General features: G+C 50.6%; 2 protein-coding genes across 2 annotated transcripts in view; both read left to right on the top strand.

Moving 5' to 3' along the window:
* NBEAL2 (neurobeachin like 2) overlaps positions 1-8,093 on the top strand; it is a 95,959-nt gene extending 87,866 nt beyond the window's left edge. The window contains 9 exon segments of the mRNA XM_043976596.1: positions 1-110; positions 351-388; positions 391-525; positions 649-743; positions 1,355-1,471; positions 1,649-1,807; positions 2,939-3,087; positions 7,088-7,223; positions 7,309-8,093. Coding sequence (XP_043832531.1) covers positions 1-110; positions 351-388; positions 391-525; positions 649-743; positions 1,355-1,471; positions 1,649-1,807; positions 2,939-3,087; positions 7,088-7,223; positions 7,309-7,410 — 1,041 coding nt within the window. The 3' untranslated portion in view covers positions 7,411-8,093.
* Positions 8,094-11,090: 2,997 nt separating this feature from the next.
* LOC122735193 (death domain-containing membrane protein NRADD-like) lies at positions 11,091-20,991 on the top strand. Its single transcript, XM_043976549.1, has 6 exons — positions 11,091-11,644; positions 14,132-14,264; positions 15,247-15,540; positions 19,646-19,814; positions 19,966-20,108; positions 20,218-20,991. Exons 1-6 carry the CDS (start codon positions 11,573-11,575, stop codon positions 20,538-20,540), a joined length of 1,134 nt encoding a protein of 377 aa, XP_043832484.1. The 5' UTR covers positions 11,091-11,572; the 3' UTR covers positions 20,541-20,991.
* The last annotated feature ends 2,049 nt before the right edge of the window (positions 20,992-23,040 follow it).

Raw genomic sequence — 23,040 nt, 5'->3', positions numbered from 1 at the left:
GTGACTGTGAGTACCAATGGGCTGCTGGGCACCCATAACTGGCTCCCTTATGATCGGAACATCAGCAACTACTTTACTTTCAGCAAGGACCCCACCGTGTCCAATGCCAAGTATGAGGGCAAACGGCTATTGAGTTGGAGGGAGGGTCTGAGAAGATGGCATGGGCAGCGGCAAGGGGTAATAGGACATAGACAGGATGTTACCAAATACCAATGAGGAGGACCATCAGGATAAGGGAGTTGGAAAGTGGATGCTGGTACTACCTGCGGGGCATTTATGAGGAAGACAGGAAGAAGGGGATGTGCTCATGTGTGCCCAACCTTGTGCTTAGTGCTTTCTTTCTATCCTAGGACACAGAGACTACTGAGTGGCCCCTTGGGCACCAGGTGGGGGGCGTGAGTGGCCGTGCTTTGGCTGTGGCCCCAGATGGAAAGCTCCTGTTCAGTGGTGGTCACTGGGATGGCAGCCTTCGAGTGACCAGCTTGCCCCGAGGCAAACTACTGAGCCAGCTCAGTCGCCATATTGGTATGGGCTGTCCTGAGGCAGGGTGGTGGGGGTAGGGAACAGAATGGGGATGAGCCTATGACCAAGGGATGATGGAACCAAGAAGCCTCTAAAATCTCCATCCATCTGTGTATTTACCTGCAGATGTAGTGACCTGCCTGGCCCTGGATCTGTGTGGACTCTACCTCATCTCGGGATCCCGGGACACAACCTGCATGGTGTGGCAAGTCCTGCAACAGGTGAGCTCCTTAAGGACAATGGGATAGGACCCAGACTAGGGGAGTAACTGGGGGAGAGGGGTGGATGGGCTAGTCTCTTCTTTTTGTTTTTTGCTTCTTTCTCTCTCTCTGTCCTCTGTTTTCCTTTGTGTTTTTTTTTTGTTTTGTTTTGTTTTGTTTTTGGTGCTGGGCAATGAGGGTTAAGTGACTTGTCCAGGGTCACACAGCTAGTAAGTGTCAAGTGTCTGAAGCCAGATTTGAACTCAGGTCCTCCTGAATCCAGGGCCGGTGCTTTATCCACTGTGCCACCTAGCTGCCCCTTTGATGTATTTTTAAATGTTACATTGACTTTCTCATTTCTTTTTCTTCCCTCCCTCCCTTCCATTCTTTTCTCCTTCCTCTCTTTCTTTCCTTTCTGTCTTTTTCCCCTGCCTCTCATGAGGCTCACAGTCTACCCAGATAACCATAATTCACAATACTTATTACACGAGCAAGCATCTCTCTGGACACAAGCTGGGGTGAATGGCCCGTACTGGAAGAGCATCAGACGAGTATTTGTGAGGTCTGAGGGGAAGGCCAGAAGTGACTACAAGGCCTTCCTTGTTTACTAAGGCCAGGTTTCTCTCCCACAGGGTGGCCTGTCAGCAGGGCTGGCTCCAAAACCAGTGCAGGTACTGTATGGGCACGAGGCTGAGGTGACGTGTGTGGCCATCAGCACCGAGCTCGACATGGCTGTGTCAGGCTCCAAGGTGAGGCTGGGGCCCCACAGGTGCTAGTCCGGACCATGGCAGCATCATGTTTTTAACTTTTCTTTTGGGTGGGGGGATAAAGAAAGGGATTCCAGGCAGGACTTGGCAGAGGTTTCTGTCCCCTGATCCCTGGTCCCCTTGTTTTGAATCCATATCATAATGTCTCATTTTCTCCAGGATGGGACAGTAATCATCCACACGATCAGGAGAGGTCAGTTTGTGGCTTCACTACAGCCCTCAGGGGGTACAGTGCCTGGGCCTGTGGCCCACCTGGCCCTGGGGTCTGAGGGCCAAATTGTGGTGCAGAGCTTGGCTCAGGAACGACCTGGGGCCCAGGTATGTATGTACATGTATTTGTATGTATGTGTCTGTGTGAGTATGTGTGTGCATATGTATATAGATGTGTGAATGGATGGGGAAATACCCTGAAAGAAAATATAACCTATATTATTTGCCTTCTCAATGAGGGGGGAGGGAAGGAAGGAGAGAATTTGGAACTCAAAATTTTAAAAAACAAATGTTAATGTTAATACACAGCGGTAGAGAACAAAAGAAAACTTAGAAGGAAGCATAGAAAAGCAGGGTAGCTTTAAAAACAATGTGTCATATTTATTACATAGCTTTTCTTAAAAAGGTGAACAGTCTGAAATGGAAATGTTTTTTGTTTGTTTTGGGTTTTTTTGGTGAGGCAATTGGGGTTAAGTGACTTGCCCAGGGTCACACAGCTAGTAAGTGTTAAGTGTCTGAGGCTGAATTTATTCTTTTTTTTTTTTTTCAGGGCAATGGGGGTTAAGTGACTTGCCCAGGGTCACACAGCTAGTAAGTGTCAAGTGTCTGAGGCCGGATTTGAACTTAGGTACTCCTGAATCCAGGGTCAGTGCTTTATCCACTGCGCCACCTAGCTGCCCCTGGAAATGGTTTTAGAATGAATCCTCTTTTTATGTTGTTCTGTGAACATGGAAATATCCTTTTTTTGTTGTCTTTTTGTATTTAAATTCAAAATAAGTAAAAATTTTAAAAAAATAAAAATTAAAAACGTGTTAAAAATGTTTACATGACATTGGAAAAAAATATTTAAAAGAGAAGGCCCTGGGGGCAGCTAGGTGGTGCAGTGGATAGGGCACCAGCCCTGTAGTCAGGAGGATCTGAGTTCAAATCCGGCATCAGACACTTAACACTTACTAGCTGTGTGACCCTGGGCAAGTCACTTAACCCCAATTGCTTCACTAACAAAAAAAAGAGAGAGAGAGAGAGAGAGAGAGAAGGCCCTGGAAGAGGGGGACCTTAATCCTTAACAGGAAGGGAGAGGTATCCTAATGGAGACTCCAGGATAGAAGAGACAAGCTGTAGAGTACTGGCAGGGAGGGAGTCCCCACCTTAAGGTCCAGGGAGGGGGAAGTCAGTGGAGTACCTGGATGAGTATAGGATGAGAATCAGGCTGACTTTCCACCCTCTTCCCTGCCCTAGATGAGCTACTTCTTACACCTCTATTCAGTGAATGGGCGGCTGCTTGCATCACAGAAGCTGGAGGAACAACCCACAGCCCTGGCCTTGACTGATGCCTTTGTGCTGCTGGGCACAGTTCAGTGCAACCTCCACATCCTCCAGCTGCACAGGTAAGACCGTCCTCCCCCTCCCCCTAAAAAGCCATTTCATTCTTTCATTCACCAAAACCTGTAGTAAGTGCCTACACCGTGTAATACCCAAGGCTCAGTCCTGGGGCACAAAATGCCTTGGATCGATTATAATATTGATGTATTTGCCCAAGGGTGGCAGAGGAAAGGAAGACCGGTTCCAATACACAGATACGTGTCTATATAGGCACACATGTGCTGGGCTGCCCAAGGGGATTCCTCCACATGCCTGGTGTAAACTAGGCGGGGTTTTTCAAGAGGCCATATTCAAATATCTTGTACCAGCACCTGGGAGCAACTTCCTGTTCTACAAGGGCTAGATTAAATGAATGTTGCCTGTTGGATTACAGGATGCATGAGAACAAAGCTCTTGTGTTTGATTTCCCGCAGAAATGATCACAAGGCCTTGTAGATAGTAGGCACTTAGTAAGTATTTGTTGGCTGGCTGAATGAATAAATCAACCAACCAATTACATACCTAGTATTTACAAGGCCCTGTACTATGCTGGGGTTCAGATAAGATACAGGTCTTGTTGTGGTGGAGCTTTTTGTTTTGTTTTGGGTTTTTTGGCTTTTCTTTGTATGTCCAGAACTTATCACAGTGCCTGGTACATAGTAGATATTTAATAAATGCTCCTTGACTTATAGTCTAGTCGGCATGAATGAATGAATGAATGAATGAATGATAATCCTTTAGTGGAAAGTCTGCTAACTCTCCCCAGTATTTAATTGTTCTGCCCTGTGTCCTGTTTCTCCTCCCTACCTCCCTGCACCTAGACAGGGAGCTCCCCAAGGATGGGGGACCATCTCTTTTAGGTAACTGTCTGCCCCATGAGGCCAGGGACCATGTCTTCACTAAACTATCTGTCCCCTTATGCACACAACCTCAGCACCCAGCTCAGTAGGCATATATCCTTTTGCTGAATTAAATCGAAGTTAATTTATGAACTAATTAATCCATTCATTAATCACCTACTGTGTGTGGAACCTTGGGCTGAGTGCCGGGCAGATACAATAGATCACCCTGGCCTAGCTTTTCCCCCTCTGCATCTGGAATGGCCTTTGTATGCAAACATCCTCCTCTGCTGGGCAGCCTTTACAAGAGGCAGGACCTTGTAATTCAGTCACTTTCAGCAACACCAATTCAGCCTCATCTAGCTGACTACTGGCCTGTAAAGTTACATCATATGGGGCAGCTAGGTGGCTCAGTGGATAGAGCACTGGCCCTGGATTCAGAAGGACCTGAGTTCAAATCCGGCCTCAGACATTTGACACTTACTAGCTGTATGACCCTGGGCAAGTCACTTAACCCCAATTGCCTCACCAAAAAATAAAAAAATAAAGTTACATCATATTCTGTTACATTGCTCCAATCTTCCCTTTATCACCACCACCCCAGCACCCCAACCCCAAGAAAGATCATTGGGGTTTGGATCAGGAAACCTGGGTTTAAATCCCTGCTCTTCCATTTAGTAGCTGTGTGACTTTAGCCAAGCCCCTTCACCTACCTCAGTTTCCTCCTTTGTAAAACAAAGAGGTTTCCCAAATTGCTAATTCCGAGTACAGTATGTTATGACTGTCCTTTTGGACCACTGCTTATCTCAATATCCTTGCCCTTCAGATTCATTCCCAGGTCTGTCTTGGGGCCCTGTAGAGTTTTCAGGTGTTCCATGGACTCCCCAAATTCGTACTACTACCACCATATCCCCCAGCCCCTAGTACTTTTATCTTCTGGCTCTAGTCCTTCCATCTGAAGGGGTAATGGACTGGAGAGAGCTCTGCACTTTGGGGGGGGGTGGTGTAGAATCTGGGTTCAGGTCTGTCCTATGACCCTGGGCAAATCATTTAACCTCCCTGGCCTTTGGGTCAGTGTGGTCAAACTCAAATAGAAATGGATCTCCATGGCACCATGTTGACTTAGGAAACCACATTGTCTTTGTTGATTTTATTTTGTTAAACATTTTTCAATTTTATATATATATATATATGTGTGTGTGTGTGTGTGTGTGTATATATATATATATTTTTTTTTTTGGTAGGGCTATGAGAGTTAAATGACTTGCCCAAGGTCACATGGCTAGTAAGTGTGAAGTGTCTGAGGCTGGATTTGAACTCAGGTCCTCCTGAATCCAGGGCCAGTGCTCCATCCACTGCGCCACCTAGCTTCCTAGGGGTGCCATGCTTGAGCCTCTGCTTTGGGTCACTCTAAGACCCTGAGGTGCAGAGAAGGCACAGGCCTGCATCGGGTAAAGGGAGTTCTCTATACTGATTCAATCCCAGATCCAGTCCCTATCCATATTTACATGGTGGCTTTAGTTCATTAAAAACATCCGTGTGAAGTAAGAGAAGGGAAAGGATTGCTCCATCCCCATTTTATCCTTTAGGAAATCCCAGTTCAGGGAAGGTCTAGGCTTGGATCCAGGTCTTCTTATGCTAAGAATGTGGTTTTTCTCCATCCTCCTCCTGGATTTCAAGACAGGCTCTGCCTCCTTTATCTCAATCCAGTTCTCTCTAGCCAGGGTCTATACACCAGGTACATAAGCAGTTGTCATGGGGACCCACAGGAAAGGATGGGTGACCCTGGGAAAGTCACTTCACCTCAGTGCCTCCAGCCAACTCTCCAAATTACCAGAGAGGAATTCTCTGCTCAGATGAAGTTAGATATAGATCCCCCCCCCCCCCCCCGCCCCAAAACCAAAAACCCAAACCCAAACCCTAACCTAACAATAAACAAGGATAAACTTTTTTATCTGAGGATCCAACACATAGTTTAGTGGAAAGGGCCCAGGACCTGGAGTCAGGTGACTTAGGGTCACCTATGAGCTGAATGACTATGACTGTGGCCAAATCCCTTTGTCACAAATTTCTGAGTCTCTGGAAAAAGAAGGCTGATTAATCCTTGGGCTTCCTCCCTCACAGGATGTTTGTGCTTGGTAAATTTTAAAGCACCCCAGAAGTGGGCATTATGGGGATTAGTGTCCCAGGGCCTCCCACAATCAACTACTTACTTCCTGAGTTCAGTCTCCACCCTCTGAGTGAAGTCAGATTCCCCAGACCTGATACTTGTCATCAAGGCCCCTTATCTGACCCCAGATTCCATCTGTTTGTCTCGACCCAGACCAGCTTGCAGGGGGTCCCAGCCCTGGTGACCCTGCCTTTAATCCATGTTCCCCTGACCAGCTCTTGCTCCCAGAGGTACCTCTGCCTTTGTCTCTCAGCTATGGAAATGCCCTCCTGTTTTCTACTATCTCCTTCCAGCTCTATTTTCCCGAAGCATGCCCACTGTTAGAGTATGTTAGACTGGAAGAAATCTTAGAAATACCGGTGAGTTCGGTAAGCATTTTAGTCCCAACTGGGGAAGGCAGGTGCTGCAGTAATTAGAATAGGGAGCATTAGTATCATTCTTTGAGATCCACAAATCGCTCACATGTCATCTCACTCCATCCTCACAATATGCCTACGACGTAAATCCCGTCTGTTGTTATCCCCTGTTTTACGGTTGAGGAAACAGACTGAGAGGTACGTTAAGTGACTTGCCCAGGCTCAGGCAGCTAGTGGCTGAGGCAGATTCAAATCCAGTTTTTCCTAACTCTAGGGTTAGCTCTAGCCACTAGGTACCCCCCCAGCTGAGCTTCTTTCTGGGCTCCAGGCCCGGTTCCAGCTCTGCTGGACAGTTTACTCAGTTTTCTCATCTGGAAATTGGGGATGATAGAAAACAGACTGCTTCCATTTCACTGGGTTGTCATAAAACTGTGATCTCCACAGCCATTGGGGTTTCCCGGCATTGGTAGGCTTTGAAAACCATCCACCAGCTCCTTCCTTCCCCTGGGCTTCACCCCTGCTTGCCCTTGCCCACAATAGCATGGGCTTCTGGTTACTTCTGTTCCCATCTTTCCTTACTATCCTCCGCCCATTCCCCACTTGGATCCCACCTTGCCCCTGGGAGCCCCTAATTCCTTTCTTTGCCCCCCTCTCTCCTTAGTCTACTTCCAGCCGTGCCCTCGCTGTCCATGAAGGTGCCCATCCACAGCGTGGCTGTGACCAAGGAGAGGAGTCATATCCTTGTGGGGCTGGAGGACGGGAAGCTGATAGTCGTGGGAGCTGGACAGCCCTCGGAGGTGAGGGGTAGCAGCCCCAAGTGTCCCTGAGGGTGGGGGTGGGGAGCCCGGAAGAGAGGATGACTTCCCTTCTGCCCTCCTCTAGGTGCGCTCAGGGCAGTTTGCCAGGAGGCTCTGGAGATCCACGCGGCGGATCTCGCAGGTGTCATCTGGAGAGACGGAATATAACCCACCCGAGGCAAAGTGATTGCCGGCGCTCCAACCCCTCCTGGTCCAGGAGCCCCGGCTCCACCCCAAGCGTGCTCCGGCTGCTCCTCCACCTCCACCGTGGAGCGGGGTGGGAGAACATATGCACTGGCCCTAGGCCCCCTGCCCGGGCAGGCCGGTGCCCCAGCCCCACCTGGGTGTGGGGAGGATGCCTAGGAGGAGGGGCGGGGCTCTCAGGCTGGTCACTGCAGACATCCCCTTCTAGGGAGCGCAGACAGACTCCCTCGGCTCCTCAGCCCCTTCCCGCGGCTAAGAGGTCCGGCACATGCCTATAAATAGGCATTGGGGACGGGGATTGTGGTTGGCAGGTGTCACGCCCGCCCCTCAGCTCAGGGATTGGTGGGGGCCGGTATCCCTAGGAAAGGCCCGCCCTCTAGCCGGCACGGGGGCGAGGCTGCACAGCCTTTCTCTGGCTGGACCAGGGAAACCAGGCTTGTCTGTGGGTGGGGGTGAGGAAGCGGGGAGAGGGGTGTCCCGCCTTCCCCTGGGGACCTAGCCCCTGGGCCCTGCCCACGTGGCAGCACTTTGCACAGCCCGGGGTGGGAAGGGTGGGGAGGTGTCCGTGACAGCCTGTCTTTTCCCCAAACCCCCAAGCACAAAGGGGCCAGTGCCCGGTGCCGTGGCCTTAACCCTGTCCTTGTAAGTGGCCTTTCCCCAACAATAAACTTGCCCTGTTTTTGTAGCTGCCCAGTCTCCGTGTCTCTCTGCCCTCAGACTTTGAACCCTGCATCCAGACCTCCTCTAAGGCCCAGCATTCCCTTTCACCCACTCAAAAGTGCACACAGGCCCAAACACGGGGAGGGTGGGGAATAGAAAGCCACGCAGGAGAGGCTGGAGTGCAATCAAAACTTACACCCACCCTCCAATCGGTCAACACACTTATACTGTGCTTGTGTGCGTGTGTGTAAGGACAACTCAGTGATTTTATTTCAGCCATATTGGTGATGTATGCCTGACAGTCACACAATGAAACAAATGCCAATATAAACACTGACCCAGAAGTACAACCACAGCCATCGGAATGCACAATCATCCCCCCTGTTCTTCGGGTTCGGGAAGGAGGGGATGCTCCCAATATGACTGCCAAGGGATCTGGAAGTACAGGTACCCTCAGGGCTCCCATGGGGTGAGGAAGGAATCCACCCTGTGTGACTGGGACGGAATGGAAGAACTTATTCCTAAGGCAGTGTGGACACCACTGTCCTACCTAGTCCCAGCTCATTCTTTCTCTCGCTGTATAACCTGGGGCAACCTTTCTTCCTCTCCCTGGATTTCTGTTCCCTTTAAAGTAAGCAGGCTGAACTAGCCCTTCCTTCTGCCATTCCCTTCCTTGAGAATGGCATTTTACAGCCCTCCTCTCTCCCCTTCCCGCCTCTGTGCCTCCCACTCCCTTGCTACCCCCACCTCTCACACACTTATTCTGTTCTCAGTTGCTTTTGAGCACCTTCGGTGATCTTGAAAGGAAGAGCCCTGGGGCTGAATTAGCTCTTCCTCCCCCCCCAACCCCCCCCCCATGTCTCCTTTCCTGCCCCCCCACCCCCTGTAAAAGTTTTATGGTCCCCAGAGGCTCCAAAGTGGTCTGCCCCACCCCCCTTCCTCCCCGAGAAGGGGTGTTGGATCCGCCACCCCTGTGAGATGAAAGGCCCCTTGGCCCCTCTCTGGCCCGCCTCTCCGGAGGTGACTTACAGCTTCCCCTCAAAGGCATCCTCATCTTCCCTGTTGTTTCTCTACCACTTCCCTCTCACCCAAGATGGGGGGGTGGGGGGGGGGAAGAGAATTGGAAAATTGGCCCTGGCCCTTGTGTGAACTGCTGGAAAGGAAGCTAAAAGTGAAGGGTCTTTTCAAGGGTGTGTGTGTGTGTGTGAGAGTGATTGAGATATATATATATATATATATGCACGTGTGACCTTGTGAGATCAGGTATGTGGTGACTGGAGCTTCGGGTCTGCAGACCAAGAACCTTGAGGAAACTGAGTCATTGAGTCTTGTAATTCTTTGGGACGATTGGATCAATTAAATCCATCCCTACTACAAAATCATGCCTGTGACTGAGTGATCTATGTGACCTTACACAGGTCCCTTCTCTTCTCTGGGCCTGTTTCTTAAGTAAAATGAGGGGGATGACCTTGCATGATTGTAAAGTGTCTTTCTGGATTTAAAATAAATGAGTGAAGTTAGGCAGATTTGGCACTGAATCTACCTTCGGCCCAACTTCTTTGTTTCCTTAGTGTGAGTGAGCCTCGATCCAGGATGGCCCGGAAGCTCCAAGGTCAGGGACCAAACCTTTTCTCTTTACCTCATAGCCCAGCATGGTGAGGGGGTAGGGGGGCGGGGACGACGTTGTAGAGAATCCCAGGAATACAGGGATTTGTTTCCTATTTGTGTTGCCAAGTTCATGTGGGCTTGATCATTGTGCGCATGAGGAACGCTGGCGTTTGTCGGCCGTGTTCTGGTGTCGTGGACAAGACCTGGACAAGACCGGACGGGGATCCAGGAGCCAGCTAGGGTCCCATCCTTCCTCTGTCCCCAGAAGGGCCTGGACGGCTCCAATAAAGCACTTTTGCAGCTTTAGAAGCAGGCATATAAAGAGTGGGAGACCACGTGTCGCGGCAGACTTCGGGGAGAGGGAATGTTTTGTTTTCCTCTTGCTATAATACCCCCTTAAATGCCACTCGAAAAACGAATTGAGTCCAGCTGCCTAAATGATAATCAACCCGTAATCACGGCGGGAAGTACTTGGGGCTCCTGCCAGGCAGCTTCTCGGTTTCCCGGGGAGGGGGTCCAGAAAAAAGGCCTGGGCTTTTCTCGGAGGCTGTTAGTGGAGGGAGGAGGGCAAGCCAGGGCAGGTACTGCTTGAAGCAGACGCCGGGCTGCTCCCACGGCTACCGTCTGGGGGCCAGTCTAGCTGCCAAGCCCAGAGAGGCAGCTCTCGTCTCGTTCAGCCCCACATGTCCAGGCGCACATTTTACCGGGCTGGGGCAATGGGTCCAAGGGACTCCCAGAGCCGAGCCAGGGTCCTCGGGCTGCACCAGAGGCCCTCCCTTTCGCACGCAGACCAAAAGAGGCGGCTCCCCAGGGGGCAGGAGGCAGGGAGACAGGCAGCCTGGCCTTGCTCCCTCCCTCTCCGTCTTTTTAAAGCAGCCCAGGACGCCTCCTAAGTAAGGCAGGAGGAGGAGGATGCTCCTCGGTAGGGGGAGCGCCTACTGCCCTGATGGAACGGCGGAGCTTTGAAAGGATTTGAAATTTGAAATGAGCCCGGGAGCGGAGCATCTGACCCGGCCTGTGTGCTCTGAGTGGTCCGCCTGCTGTCGGCGTGGCTGGCGCGGCCTGTGCACGGATGGTGCGGGCCCCGGAGCGGGCTGACGGTCCACTTCTATTGTCTGGGCTCTCGCGTGCCCTGCCCCAGCAGGTCCCTAATTGAGCTAAGACTGGGCTGGGGGGGGGGGCTCTTAGGGCCCCCTCCCGCGGGACCTCTTAGCCCCGCCCCTCCCCGGGCCCCTTTCTCCAGATGCCGCACGGGACAGGACCGGGAGGGACGGGGCGGGGCCAAGAGTCAGGACCTGCCCCCACGGAGCCGGGGTGGGCGGGCGGTCCGACTGTTCGGAAAGTGGGGTGGGGGGGGGAGAGGAGGACTTGGCAGAGGGTGGGGGGAGGCAGGAGTTGGAGAGCCAGTCGGCGGCGCGGAGGCGGAGGGAGAGGAGTTAGTCCTCCGCTGTTTTACCCCCTTCTAGTCCCCGTAGCTTCTGCCCCGTTTGGGCTTCTGCTTGGGCCCCCCAGGATCACTCTCAGACTCTACGGGCCCCAAAGCTCCTGCCCCCCAGGCTCCCTGTGCGGAAGGGGCTCCTGATCCCCAAACCCCGTTCTCGGGCCCCACCTTATCCCCAAGCTCTTGTAACCCACTTTTCCGCCTCTTTCGCCCCGGCTTCTGCACCCACCCTCGTGCAGGCTCCCCTCCTGCTCCCCAATTCCGCTGCCGCTCCGCTCCCCGGCCTCCCTTCGGGCCCTCCTCTAGGGCTCCCCAACCCCGTCCCCCTCGTACCTCTCCCCATTCTGCGCCCGCCCCAATAGCGGGGCAAGTACTGAGCTCCCTCTAGGTGCCCTCCCCGGGGACCCAGACAGGGACCTGGGGGCCCGAGCCGAAGATGTCTGGAGACCGGCGGCGGCCGCGCCCTTGGCTCCTGTGGCTGCTCCTGAGGTCGCTGCTCCCGTCCGAGGTGAGGCTCTGTCTGTCCGTGGGACTCACTTATCCATCTGCCCCACCCACGGGTGGCTGGCCCGTCCTAACCAGGGAGAGAGACCTGGGAGGGAGGGAGAAGCTGGGAGGAGACAACCTCGTCCCACACCCTTCGGGGCTGCCGGAATCTTTGCTGGACTGGAGGGGGAGTTGCAGTCCCTTAGGTGCCTTCCCAGAGAGAGGTAACTTGGTCCATCCCTCTGCCTTCAGACAAGGCAGTCACCAACTCAGACCGAGTCTGGGAAAGGGAGGCTGGGGGTGGGGACCCGGGGGGAGTCTGTTGAAAGGTGGTCTTCATCCTAGAGGGAGGCTTTTGTCCACTGAGTCAGATGCTGCGGGGGGGGGGTGTCGGAGGAGGGAGCTGGTTCGATATTTTGGAGAGGGGCGTTTTAGACTTGAGGCAGGCCGAGGGAAAAGTTGCTAATGGACGGTTACAGTGGGAGGGACCTTAGTTAGGGATCTACCTAGTTCTATGAGATAAGGAAAACTAAGGCCCATGGAGGGGAAGAATTTACCCAAGTTCACACATTAAGTTAATGCTAGAACCCGCACTAGAACACGGGCCTCATGGCTTGAAAGTCGATCTCGTGTGGATTTGAGAAACAGTCATGAATACATTCCTCTCTCGCCATCCCCCCATCCCCCTTAACGCTCCCCCTCCTTTCTCGGGCGGGAGACATTGACCACATCCAAGCCTCAGCCAGGTTTGAGTGGGTGGGGAAGCCGACGGCCCAGGAATGCGTGTACACCCAAGTTCTCCCTTCCCCTTCTATTCACAAAGGACGAGAGCCCCCAAGGCAGGGGTGTGGCCTCATGGAAATAATGAGCCCGATACTTGGGGAGACAGACTCAGGGTGCGCGGATACTGGCATGCACATTTTTTTACACACACAGAGGGACATGGAACATGGGAAGACCCTTTTGAGGTCATACAGGTCATTTTTACAGATGGGGGATAGTTACCTGCCCCAGGTCACAGCGGGGGAAGGGAGTTTAGCTATCAAACCTTTGGGATTACCCTACAATCCCTAACGGGGAGAGAGGATCTTGAGAGCCGGCTGGGCTCTTAGAGACTACAAAGCATTCGGGACCTTAGAAAATGGAACCGAATTTAGAACTGAAAAGGACTCCCTTACTTTACAGATGAGGATCCTGAGGCCCGGAGAAGGGAATGTCTTGCTTAAGGTCGCTAAGACAATTAGAAACAGGTTCCCTCTTCCAATTCCCCCTACCCCCAACCCTCTAACCACATCCCAAATAGAGCTGCATTTTAGGGTCGAGAGGGGGTCTCTAAGGAAGGGGAAGAAGACATGGGGAGGGGGGTGAGGTACAGGGATTTATCCGGCTGCACTCAGGGGAGGTCTTTGCCAGTTTGGGGATCATTGTTGAATCCAGTTGGCAGGGTCCTCTTCTCTAGGTCATCCATTTTATTCCCTTCGGTCCAGATGGCCTAAGATTTCTTTTGGGAAAAAGAGTGTGCTCTTTGGCAGTACTCTGGCACTGAACATCAGTGCGAATCAGGAAATTATATTTTATGTCTAGAAGCAGAGTCTCATTGCAGGACCGTCCTGCAAGTTCTCTAAAGAGCCTTTGCTGTGTGACTTGGGGGAAGGCGGTATTCCTCTCTGGGCCTCAGCGTCATCTGATTACAATTTATTACTGAGGGTGCCAGGAATAAGACCTCATCTGAGATGTGTCTTGTCCATTCAGGACCTTGTTAGGGTAAGGGGAAAGGCAACAATTCCAACTCCCCTCATAAAGGCAAATAATCCCTAGTGTCCAGAGACATAAAGGAAAAGTGGGTAGCAGAAACCAAAAGATACAATTTACTGGGGACTAAAGGGAATCAGAGATAGGAGCTGCAAACTGTGTCCCCCTCCCCAGACATTTTTTTTTCATCCTGCGTCCAAGCAGAAGCCACTGATTGGGGGAGGGGGTAAGTATTTATGTATTATATTTGCCCCATCCCTATTTTTAAGCGTCTTTGTCCTTTTCACTCTTCCCTTTGTCATTCCTCCCATCTCCTCTTCCCTCCATCTTCTCCATTTCCCCATCTTTCCACCCTGCTCTGTCTTCATCTGAAGAGTGCTCTCCTGGTTCTCCTCCTGTCTTTGGAAGGCCCCGAGGGGAGGCCCCCCTCTTGCTGGGTCACACCGGAAGTCTCCTCAGGCGCCGACCCCCTTCTTTCTTCCCTTCTCTTGACTGCAGCTGTTACATATCAGTGTTTCTTTCCCAACTTTCTCCTTGTCTGTCTATGTCTGTCCCCTCAGCCCCCTCCCCCACCTAAGGCTCCTGTTCTGCCAAGTTCTCTTCTCTTCTCCACCTCCTTGAGCTGAGCCTGGGGGAGAGAAGGAGGGGGGAGGAGGGAGTCAGGGGCCTAAGGGAGTGGGGAGGGGGGGGAGCTGGAATTTGGGAGTTAGCTCCTCCCCAGTTTTTGGTATTCCTCCTTACTGGGTCTGTTTGCCAGGTGTGGGCTGGACAGTTCTGTCCTGATGGTCTCTTCCCTTGGGGAGATCTGTGCTGCAACACCTGTCCCCCAGACTGGGGCACCTCAGAGCCCTGTGGAGAAGCTGATCTGGAGTGTAAACCATGTCCTTCCAGTACGTGAGTGGTGTGTGTGTGTGGGTGTGTGCGCGCGCGCGCGCACACACACAGGCCCAAGCTTGGGGTTGGGGGAGATGATGGGGGAGGAGGCCTGGCAGGCAGCTGGGACAGGCAGTGTGTGGGGAGGGGGAAAGGAATGAGGACATGCTTTTTCATCTAACTGTCATCAGTCTGGGGTGGTGGGGGTTAAATGTTTCCAAAGAATTTTGGGGGCAGTAGGAATAACACTGGCTTTTGCAGTCAGAAGGCTCAGGGTCAGATGCCATCTCTGACACTTAGCTAGTTAAATCTCAACTTCCTCTGAGCCAATTTCCTCAGGTTTAAAATGGGGACAATTCTAATGGCCTCACCTCCCTCCCAGGGAGTGCTTTGTAAACTTTAAAGTGCTGTAGAAATGGGAGGTCTCAGGGCAGCTAGGTGACACAGTGGATAGAGCACCAGCCCTGGATTCAGGAGGACCTGAGTTCAAATCTGGCCTCAGACACTTGACACTAGTTGTGTGACCCTGGGCAAGTGACTTAACCCCAATTGCCTCACCAAAAAAAAAAAGAAGAAAGAAATGGAAGGTCTCGTGATTATTGTTCTTGAGGCTTCAAGATCAATAACAGATCGGTCTGTGAAGTAGATGAGGCAAAGTTCCCTCATGGTGGGAGCCAGGAAAGCAGAAACTAGAACTATGGAATGTGCTAACTGGAAGCTTCTAGAAATGATGCCTTCCAAAGCTTTCATTTTACAGAGGAAGAAAAGTGAGGCCCAAAGAGAAGTAATGTGTCCTGTCAGTTATGGAAGTTTTAGAGTTAGTAGGGACCTGAGAGATCCCCTGGCCAACTCCCCTAGAAAGAAACAATCCCAAAGGGGAAGTTATTGGCCTAATAGTGAGTTGGTATCAGACATGAAACTCAAACTCAGATTTCCTGGCCCCAGGTTCTTCCTACAGCACCGCCAGGCCTTACTTTGTTCCCCATTTTTCCTTCACAGATGAGACCTTGTCCCTAGAAGGCACTTCTGAGCCCTGCCAGCCATGTTGCAGCTGCCCCATTGGGCATTTTCTCAACAGCACCAACCACTGCCAGCCATGCAAGGCCTGTTCCCCAGGCAACGAAGCCAAGATTCCTTGTGGGAAGGGCACTGACACTGTGTGCCAGCCCTGTCCTCCAGGCACCTATTCAAAGGAGAGCAGTGTCCAGGAGCCCTGCAAGGCCTGTACTCACTGCAGTGACAGCAAAGTTGTGGTCCTGGCCTGTACCCGCCTCTATGACACCCTTTGCATGGGTGAGGTTGGGGGAGGGGAGGGGTCACATTCACAGGCAAGGAAAAGAGACCCTTGTGTTCAGGGCCAAAATTTGGGGTGCGAAAGCTTTAAGAGTGTAGGAAAGGGGGCAGCTAGGTGGTGCAGTGGATAAAGCACCGGCCCTGGATTCAGGAGGTCCTGAGTTCAAATCTGGCCTGGGATACTTGACACTTACTAGCTGTGTGACCTTGGGCAAGTCACTTAACCCTCATTGACCTGTCCTGCCCCCCCCCCCCAAAAAAAGAGCTGAACAGAAAGGAGGTCGGTCACTGGGGACTGGGTTACTCAGGGAAAAGTCATTCAGAGATGGTTGTGCATGAGCCTTAAAGAAGAGGGGATAGAAGGAATGTGGTCATGGGGTCTCAGAGTTCTGTCATCAAAGCTGGAAGGTTCCCTGAGCTAGAAGCAACCTTAGGATATAGAATATTAGAGCTGGCAAGGAGCCTTGGAACAGACTGTCCCAACTAGAAGGAACCTTAAAATGATATAGTGACACCTGGAAGTATCCTTAGAATAAAAAATATTAGAACTGAAAGGGATCTAAAGATAGAATTGAGGGGCAGCTAGGTGGTGCAGTGGATAAAGCACCGGTCCCAGATTCAGGAGGACCTGAGTTCAAATCCAGCCTCAGACACTTAACACTAGCTATATGACTCTGGGCAAGTCACTTAACCCTAATTGCCTCACTTAAAAAAAAAAAAAGATAGAGCTGAAAGGGATCTAAAGGAATCGATTTGCCCAGGATCACAGAGTTAATGTCAAAGAGGATATTTCAGAAGTGGGTGGAGGGAGTAACAAAAATAGCAGGCATTTAAAAAAAAAAAGGCAAATAAATATTTCTTAAAGAGCTACTGTGTCCAAGGCCCTACAATATGATGGATAGGAAAATGCTGGAAGTATAAAGATATAAAGATGCCCTTCCTTCAATAGGAAAGGGGACCATATTGAGCAGACCATGGAGACCTTCCAGGAAGAGGGATTATGGTCCTCAGGGTTGCAGGTTTCTCCTTTCCCCCAGGTGGGAGAGTAATGTCCTTCATTGCCAGAGAGGAATTTGGTTTTGTTTTTGTTTTTGAGTGAGGCAATTGGGGTTAAGTGACTTGCCCGGGGTCACACAGAGAGGAATTTAGCAAGAGGCAGAAGGTGCAAGCAAATGTGATTAGCCATCAGTAAGCTGTCCCATCTAAGAAAGCTGGGAGTGAGCACACTGCTGGTAGGTGAAACCATTCTCTCCTCTAGTACCCAAAAAAGGGTTGTTCAGTCTTCTAGTTCTTTTCCTTCTGTTTCTCCAAGGTTCATCAGTTTTGCAGGCCAGTTCCTTTAGGGAAACAGAGCTTCTTCCCTTTGGTCAATCAATCAGTAGTGTCTGGATGCTGCCGCTCATTTAGCAAACCTTTCTCTCAAGCCAGACTCCCTCTCTCCTCATAAGGCAATGCTAATCTTGAAGGCAGAATGAGCCCAGGACTTGGTTTCCAAAGACTCGGGCTTTTTTTATTTATTGTCACTGTAACCTCGGAGAAGTCACGGCCCATCTCTGGATCTTGGTTTCCCTCATCTAGAAAGTGATAGGATTGAAGTAGATGACCTCTCAGGTCCCTTTCCATTGTAAAGCCTAGGATCCCATGAGTCCATTATACTGAGAGGACGAAGGGGCCTGCACTTGGGTTCAATGGAAGAAGCATTAAGGACCTAAAACCCAGGGAAAACAGTGGAGAGCAGAATTTAGGGACATCATAGAGAATGAAGGGAGGCCTCAGATTGGTGGACAGTGAGGCTCAGCCGAGAAAGGAGAAAGGTGGCTGGGGCCTCACATTTAGTTCTTACCAAGGCTGTTATGTACATAAAGTCTCAGGCGGGTTCACAAAATCAATTTTACAAGTACAATTCATTTGAAAAAAATGTGGAGGTTTTAGTAGACAGGCAATGATGCAGTACAGCAGCCAATGAAACAGAATGGGATTTAGACTGTATGGAGAGTCAGTGTCCAGGATTAGGTAAATGATAATGGGTCACACTTTACTGTGCCCTGGTAAATCATAGCTGGTGTTCCACATAACATGTTCCACACCATCTGAAGGGCAATGATCAAGATGGCTACGGAAAGGGTTTCTCTGACCTTCTATCCCTCAACTGTCTGACCTGATCTCCCTTTTCCCCTGCCCCTCCTTCCCTTTGGCACTTTGTTCCTTGTCGCTGCCCTTTTGTCTTTGCTGCTGTTTCACATCCTTTTTTTTTTTTTTTTGATGAAGCAATTGGGGTTAAGTGTCTTGCCCAGGGTCACACAGCTAGTAAGTGTGTCAAGTGTCTGAGGTCGGATTTGAACTCAGGTCCTCCTGAATCCAGAGCTGATACTCTATCCACTGTGCCACCTAGCTGCCCCCTGAACTCCCCATCCTTTTGACCCTCTATGCCCCTACCTTGTTACTGTCACCCATATCTGCCCCATGTCATCTCTCTATTCTCCCTCCCCTTGTCCTAATCACTCTGGCCCCTCTTATTATTTGCCTTCCATTTGATCTAACAAGCATTTACTAAATTCCTACTATAGAAAGGCGTGTGAGCTTAATCTCCTTGTCCTGTCTTTTGATCTCCTTCCATATCCTTTGTATCCACTGACCCCATCCCTGTTTGATTCCCATATTTTCCCCAACTGCCTTTTTGTTTCTGCCCATCTGACTCCTGAACTTTGCTTCCCATTTCTCTGACCCTTTGTCATTATACGCATTCTTCTGTCCATCCCTATTTAATCCTTTTGACTCTCCACACTCTCCTCCAATCCCATCTCTTTCCTCCCCAAACAAGGAAGTGACGATCATAAAACACAGGGATGGAGAGACAGAGGGACCAGAGTAAGAGAAATGAGTCCTGGCCCCCAGTGCTTCCTCCACTTTCTCCCCAATACCACGTGGGTGTGCAGGCAACACCATCTCATTTCATATACCTTTATTTCTTGTCTCTACTCAGGCTGAGCTAGATAACTGTCTTTTACCACAAAACACCCAGGGAAAGGAACTGTCTCCTCTCTCCTCTCCAGTATCTAGAACACTGCTGTGTACAGAGTAGTTGAGAAGGCTGGGTGGTTGGTGGTAAGGTGGATAGTTGGGCTACATGATCTCAGTCTTCCAGCTTTAAATGCTAGTATAGCATGAGTACACTCCCATAGCAAGGGTGGAGAGCTGGGGGAGGGGCCCCAGAGGATCGAGCTTGGTTCTGAATGCAGGCCTTGAACTGGAAATGAAGACTTGGGTGTCGTAAGAACTGCAATCTGACTCGAATGGGAATGAGGAGTTTGAGTTTGTTTGGGGAGTTGGATGAGAGGTGGAGAGTGAAGTGCAGAATGGATGAATGAGGCAAGGGGACCTGGGGACACAAAGTTCCCAGAAATCCCGAGCAACCCCAGGAGATAGGGAAGGGAGGCACAGAAAGAAAAGATCCAGATAAATGTGGTTCTGAAGCTTTCCCCCACACAAAGTATTCTGTCCCCGGGGTTGGGGATCCCCTCTGGGGCCTCTAAATACTTTTGTGTTGCCCAGTATGTTCATGGGCCTTGGGAAACAGGTGGGAAGGGGAAAATGATGGGACCCGTTGTTTTCTGTCCCCACTCCTCTGTCCCTTTATCTCATCCCTCTGACCCCCATCAGACCTAATGTTCCCCACAGCTGTTTTCTAGTCCTCTAAGTCACTATAGCCTGTCTCTTGGTCCTCCATTGCTTTCCCTATCATGCTATTCCCCTTTGACTATATTTTTTTTTTTTTTAAGTGAGGCAATTGGGGTTAAGTGACTTGCCCAGGGTCACACAGCTAGTAAGTGTTAAGTGTCTGAGGCCAGATTTGAACTCAGGTACTCCTGACTCCAAGGCTGGTGCTCTACTTTGACAATATTCTTAACCCTCTCTGCCATCCCTCCATCCTTAACTGTCCTCCATTTCTATTACCCTGCACCTGATACCTGACTTCGCCTGTCCTGGCTCTGAGTCCCTCAGTCCTGTAGCCACTCCCTTTTTCCTCTAGCACCTATCATTTGGTCTCTCAGTAGTTTCAACTTTGCCACATACCTCTTGCTCTGTCCTTTTGTCCCCTCCTTAGATGAAGAACTGCATATCCTTATCCGTGATGCAGAAGCCAAGGGCGCAGACTCCAATATCTCCTCCACCTTCCCCATGCCTCCCAAGGATTCTGGCATCATCATCCCCATCTATTGCTCCCTCCTGGCAGCTGTGGTGGTGGGACTCCTAGCCTACGTTGCTTTCAAGTGGTAGGTGGGGAGCTTGGGTCTATTTTGGACCCCCCCCCCAAAGCCAAGCACCAATCTGGATGGGTAGGGAGTCTGGAGATTGGTGGGTAGAGAGGGTGAGAGTCCCTGAGTACTTTTAAGGTTTACCCTCTTGTACCCACCCACTCAACAGCTGGAGAACCTGTAAACAGAAACAGCAGCTGGCAAAGGCTCGGATTGGGGAGCTGGGCATTGCTGAGGGGGAGAAGCTTTACGGTGACAGCAGTATCTGCCTGGACACAACGGGGCTCCATGAACTACATGGCGTGGGCAAAGGTGAGACCAGCCTGCATGTTTCTCCATAGTTGTGACCACCCTGCCCCCATCTTTACCCTCTTCCATCACTGAACCCCGTGTCTCATCTCCTGTGTTACTCCTTCCTCAGAGGTCCAGCCAGAGTCCTGTCGGTGGCGACTCTATGGGCAGCTCCCCAAGGAGCAACAAGAGGAGGTGGAGCAGTTGCTGGAGGCAGGCAGCCCATCCAGAGCAGGCTGGCAGGTCTTGGCTAAGCAACTGGGCTACGAAGCTGCCGCTGTAGAAGTGATGAGCCAAGGCCCAACACCCACTCACACTCTGCTATGCAACTGGGCCACCGAAGGTGGGGCTGGGGCCACCCTTGAAGTCTTGGAGACATCACTGAGGGCAATAGGCCGAGAGGATGTGGCCAGGGCCCTGTGGAGTCTTGACGAGGCTAATTCCATGGTATGAATTTAGGGCCCTGGCTCCGTCAAGCTGGGGCTTTCTCTCCCTCCTCTCCTCCACCACTCTGCTTCTCTCAGGGAAACATGGTTGGCTGCTTTGACTTCAGGGTCCATGTCCTCTAGACCTCTCTTCCAGCCAGGCTCCTAGTACTATAGCTCTGTGAGGAAGGCTCATGAGGCCCCCATGGCCTGTTTCCCTGGCCCCAGGACGTTGTTCATAATGTCCAGTGGACAGGAATGGGCTTTAGTCCATTTTCCTGCTCCACAGCGAAGTCCCTTGAGAGCTTGGGCTGGAAGTAGTAATGGAAGGCCTTCTGACCCTCCTGCCAGGGTGGGAAGCTTCCGATTCTTTGGAGTAGGAACTAGGCTTAGCGGGAGAGACCTCCAAATCTTTACCTCTACAACACACCTGGTCTCACCATTTATGTTTACAAATTAAAGGAAAACATGCCAACGTCCTCTCAGTTGTCTGGCCTTTCTGGGATGGGAAGGAAGGCGGAGGAGGGAAGTGGGGCAAGTGATGTTTGAGGGTGCTGGAAATAGCCCAAAGGGGCCAGGACATGCTGGGAGAAGACTCCTCTGTAACCACTTTTCCTTGACCAACACCGTTCTCCTTTGTGGGCTTCCTCCTACCCTCTTCCACCCCAAACTTAACAATCATAGAATCCAATGTCAGAACCGGGGGAGACCTTTTAATTTTGGTTCATGCCTGTGTTTATCAGTGCAGAGAACTAGTAAGAAAACTACCAACTACTCTGCACTAAACTTAGAAAGAGTCTAGGGACATCAAAGGATAGGCATAAGGTTGTAAAACGTATCAAGTAAAATACATAGGACAGGGGCAGCTAGGTGGCGCAGTGGATAGAGCACCGGCCCTGGAGTCAGGAGGACCTGAGTTCAATTCTGGCCTCAGACACTTAACACTTACTAGCTGTGTGACCCTGGGCAAGTCACTTAACCCCAATTGCCTCACTAAAAAAAAAATACATAGGATTACAAAGGAGACCAATTAAACTGCAATAGTTATCAACATTTTTAAAGGTTAAGACTCTGTTCAGGGCAGGCTGTGCCAGAGCAAACTGGGTTCCAGGAAGCCAGAAGCAGGGGGCAGTGACTGCTTCTGGAACTCTCAGCTTACCGATAGAGTGTGTGTGTGTGTGTGTGTAAAATAGTCAGAAGGAGTTTACACTGGTCTCTGCTGGCACCGAGGGAGGACCTGTTGCTTTGCCCACACTCGGATCTACGTTACAATCTGAGGAGCAACACTGGCAGACCAGAGCTCATGGCCTCAGTGCTGCAGGGATCCTCCTCACAGTTCCAAGGTAGAAGAGGGCTGGTGGTTGCTCACAGACCAGAGCACAAGGCAGGAGAGGAGTAAACACACCTCTTCTTAGATCATAGCATCTTGGGATAACTTAAAACGCAGGTCCTTGGAAATATCTTTGAAAACAGCTGCACGAAACCCCTGAAGCTTGGGACGGACAGTGCCCCCTCTCCCTTGGAAGCAAAGCCCTACTTTGACAAAGTTAAAAGTCAAGAAATTGGCCCAGAAAATGAGCAAACAGAAGAAAAATTCTGACCATAGAAAGTTACTCTGGTGACAAGGAAGATCAAAACACATCCTCAAAAGAAGATAAAGTCAAAGATCCTACAACCAAAGCCTCCAAGAAAAATATGAATTGGTCTCAGGCCTTGGAAGGGCTCAAAAAGGACTTAGAAAATAAAGTTAGAGAGGTAGAGAAAAAATTGGGAAGAGAAATGAGTGATGTAAGAAAATCATGAAAAGAGTCAATCGCTTGATAAAGGAGACAAAAAAAGGAAAAAAAAACCCTTATGAAAATAACACCTTAAAAAACAGACTAGGACAAATGGTAAAAGAGGTACAAAAAGTCAATGAGGAGGGGGGCAGCTAGGTTGCGCAGTAGGTAAAGCACCAGCCCTGGATTCAGGAGGACCTGAGTTCAAATGTGGTCTCAGACACTTGATACTAGCTGTGTGACCCTGGGCAAGTCACTTAATCCTCACTGCCCCGCAAATAAAATAAAATAAAAAGTCAATGAGGAGAAGAATGCCTTGAAAAGCAGGACTGGCCAAATGGAAAAAGAGGCACAAAAAATTCACTAAAATAAAAAACTTAAAAAGTAGAACTGGTCCAATGGAAAAGGAGGTACAAAAGCTCACTGAAGAATCTCTGATCTTGTCCATTTTACGGAAGGGGGAACCTGAAGTCCTGAGAAGGGAAGTGACTTGTCTAGTATGACACACCAATGATAAAGAGTTGAGACATCCACTTAGCCGGCCATCTTTGTATAAGCACAATTTTCTGTTTTGCTTGCTGTACTTTCAGGTGCTTTCCAATCCTTCCCCACCCCACCAGCCCCAGGAGCCAGGGCAGTAACAGAAGGCTGCCTATAATATGATTGAATTCAGGGGCTCAATGCCCCTTGATTTCTTCTAGTTGTCCAGGCAGGGGGGAAGGGTCTGATTGGTTTGGCTCTTTGAGAAAT

Source organism: Dromiciops gliroides, chromosome 1 (assembly GCF_019393635.1).
Source record: "Dromiciops gliroides isolate mDroGli1 chromosome 1, mDroGli1.pri, whole genome shotgun sequence".
Classification (NCBI taxonomy): Eukaryota; Metazoa; Chordata; class Mammalia; order Microbiotheria; family Microbiotheriidae; genus Dromiciops; species Dromiciops gliroides.
Note: the sequence above shows the minus strand (reverse complement) of the source record. Positions and strands in the feature narration are given on the sequence as shown.

Coding starts and splice junctions, on each gene's coding strand:
- LOC122735193 (XM_043976549.1), top strand. CDS start 11,573: ATGTCTGGAGACCGGCGGCGGCCGCGCCCTTGGCTCCTGTGGCTGCTC. Junction 14,265..15,246: donor GTGTAAACCATGTCCTTCCA/GTACGTGAGTGG, acceptor TTTCCTTCACAG/ATGAGACCTTGTCCCTAGAA. Junction 20,109..20,217: donor ACTACATGGCGTGGGCAAAG/GTGAGACCAGCC, acceptor CTCCTTCCTCAG/AGGTCCAGCCAGAGTCCTGT.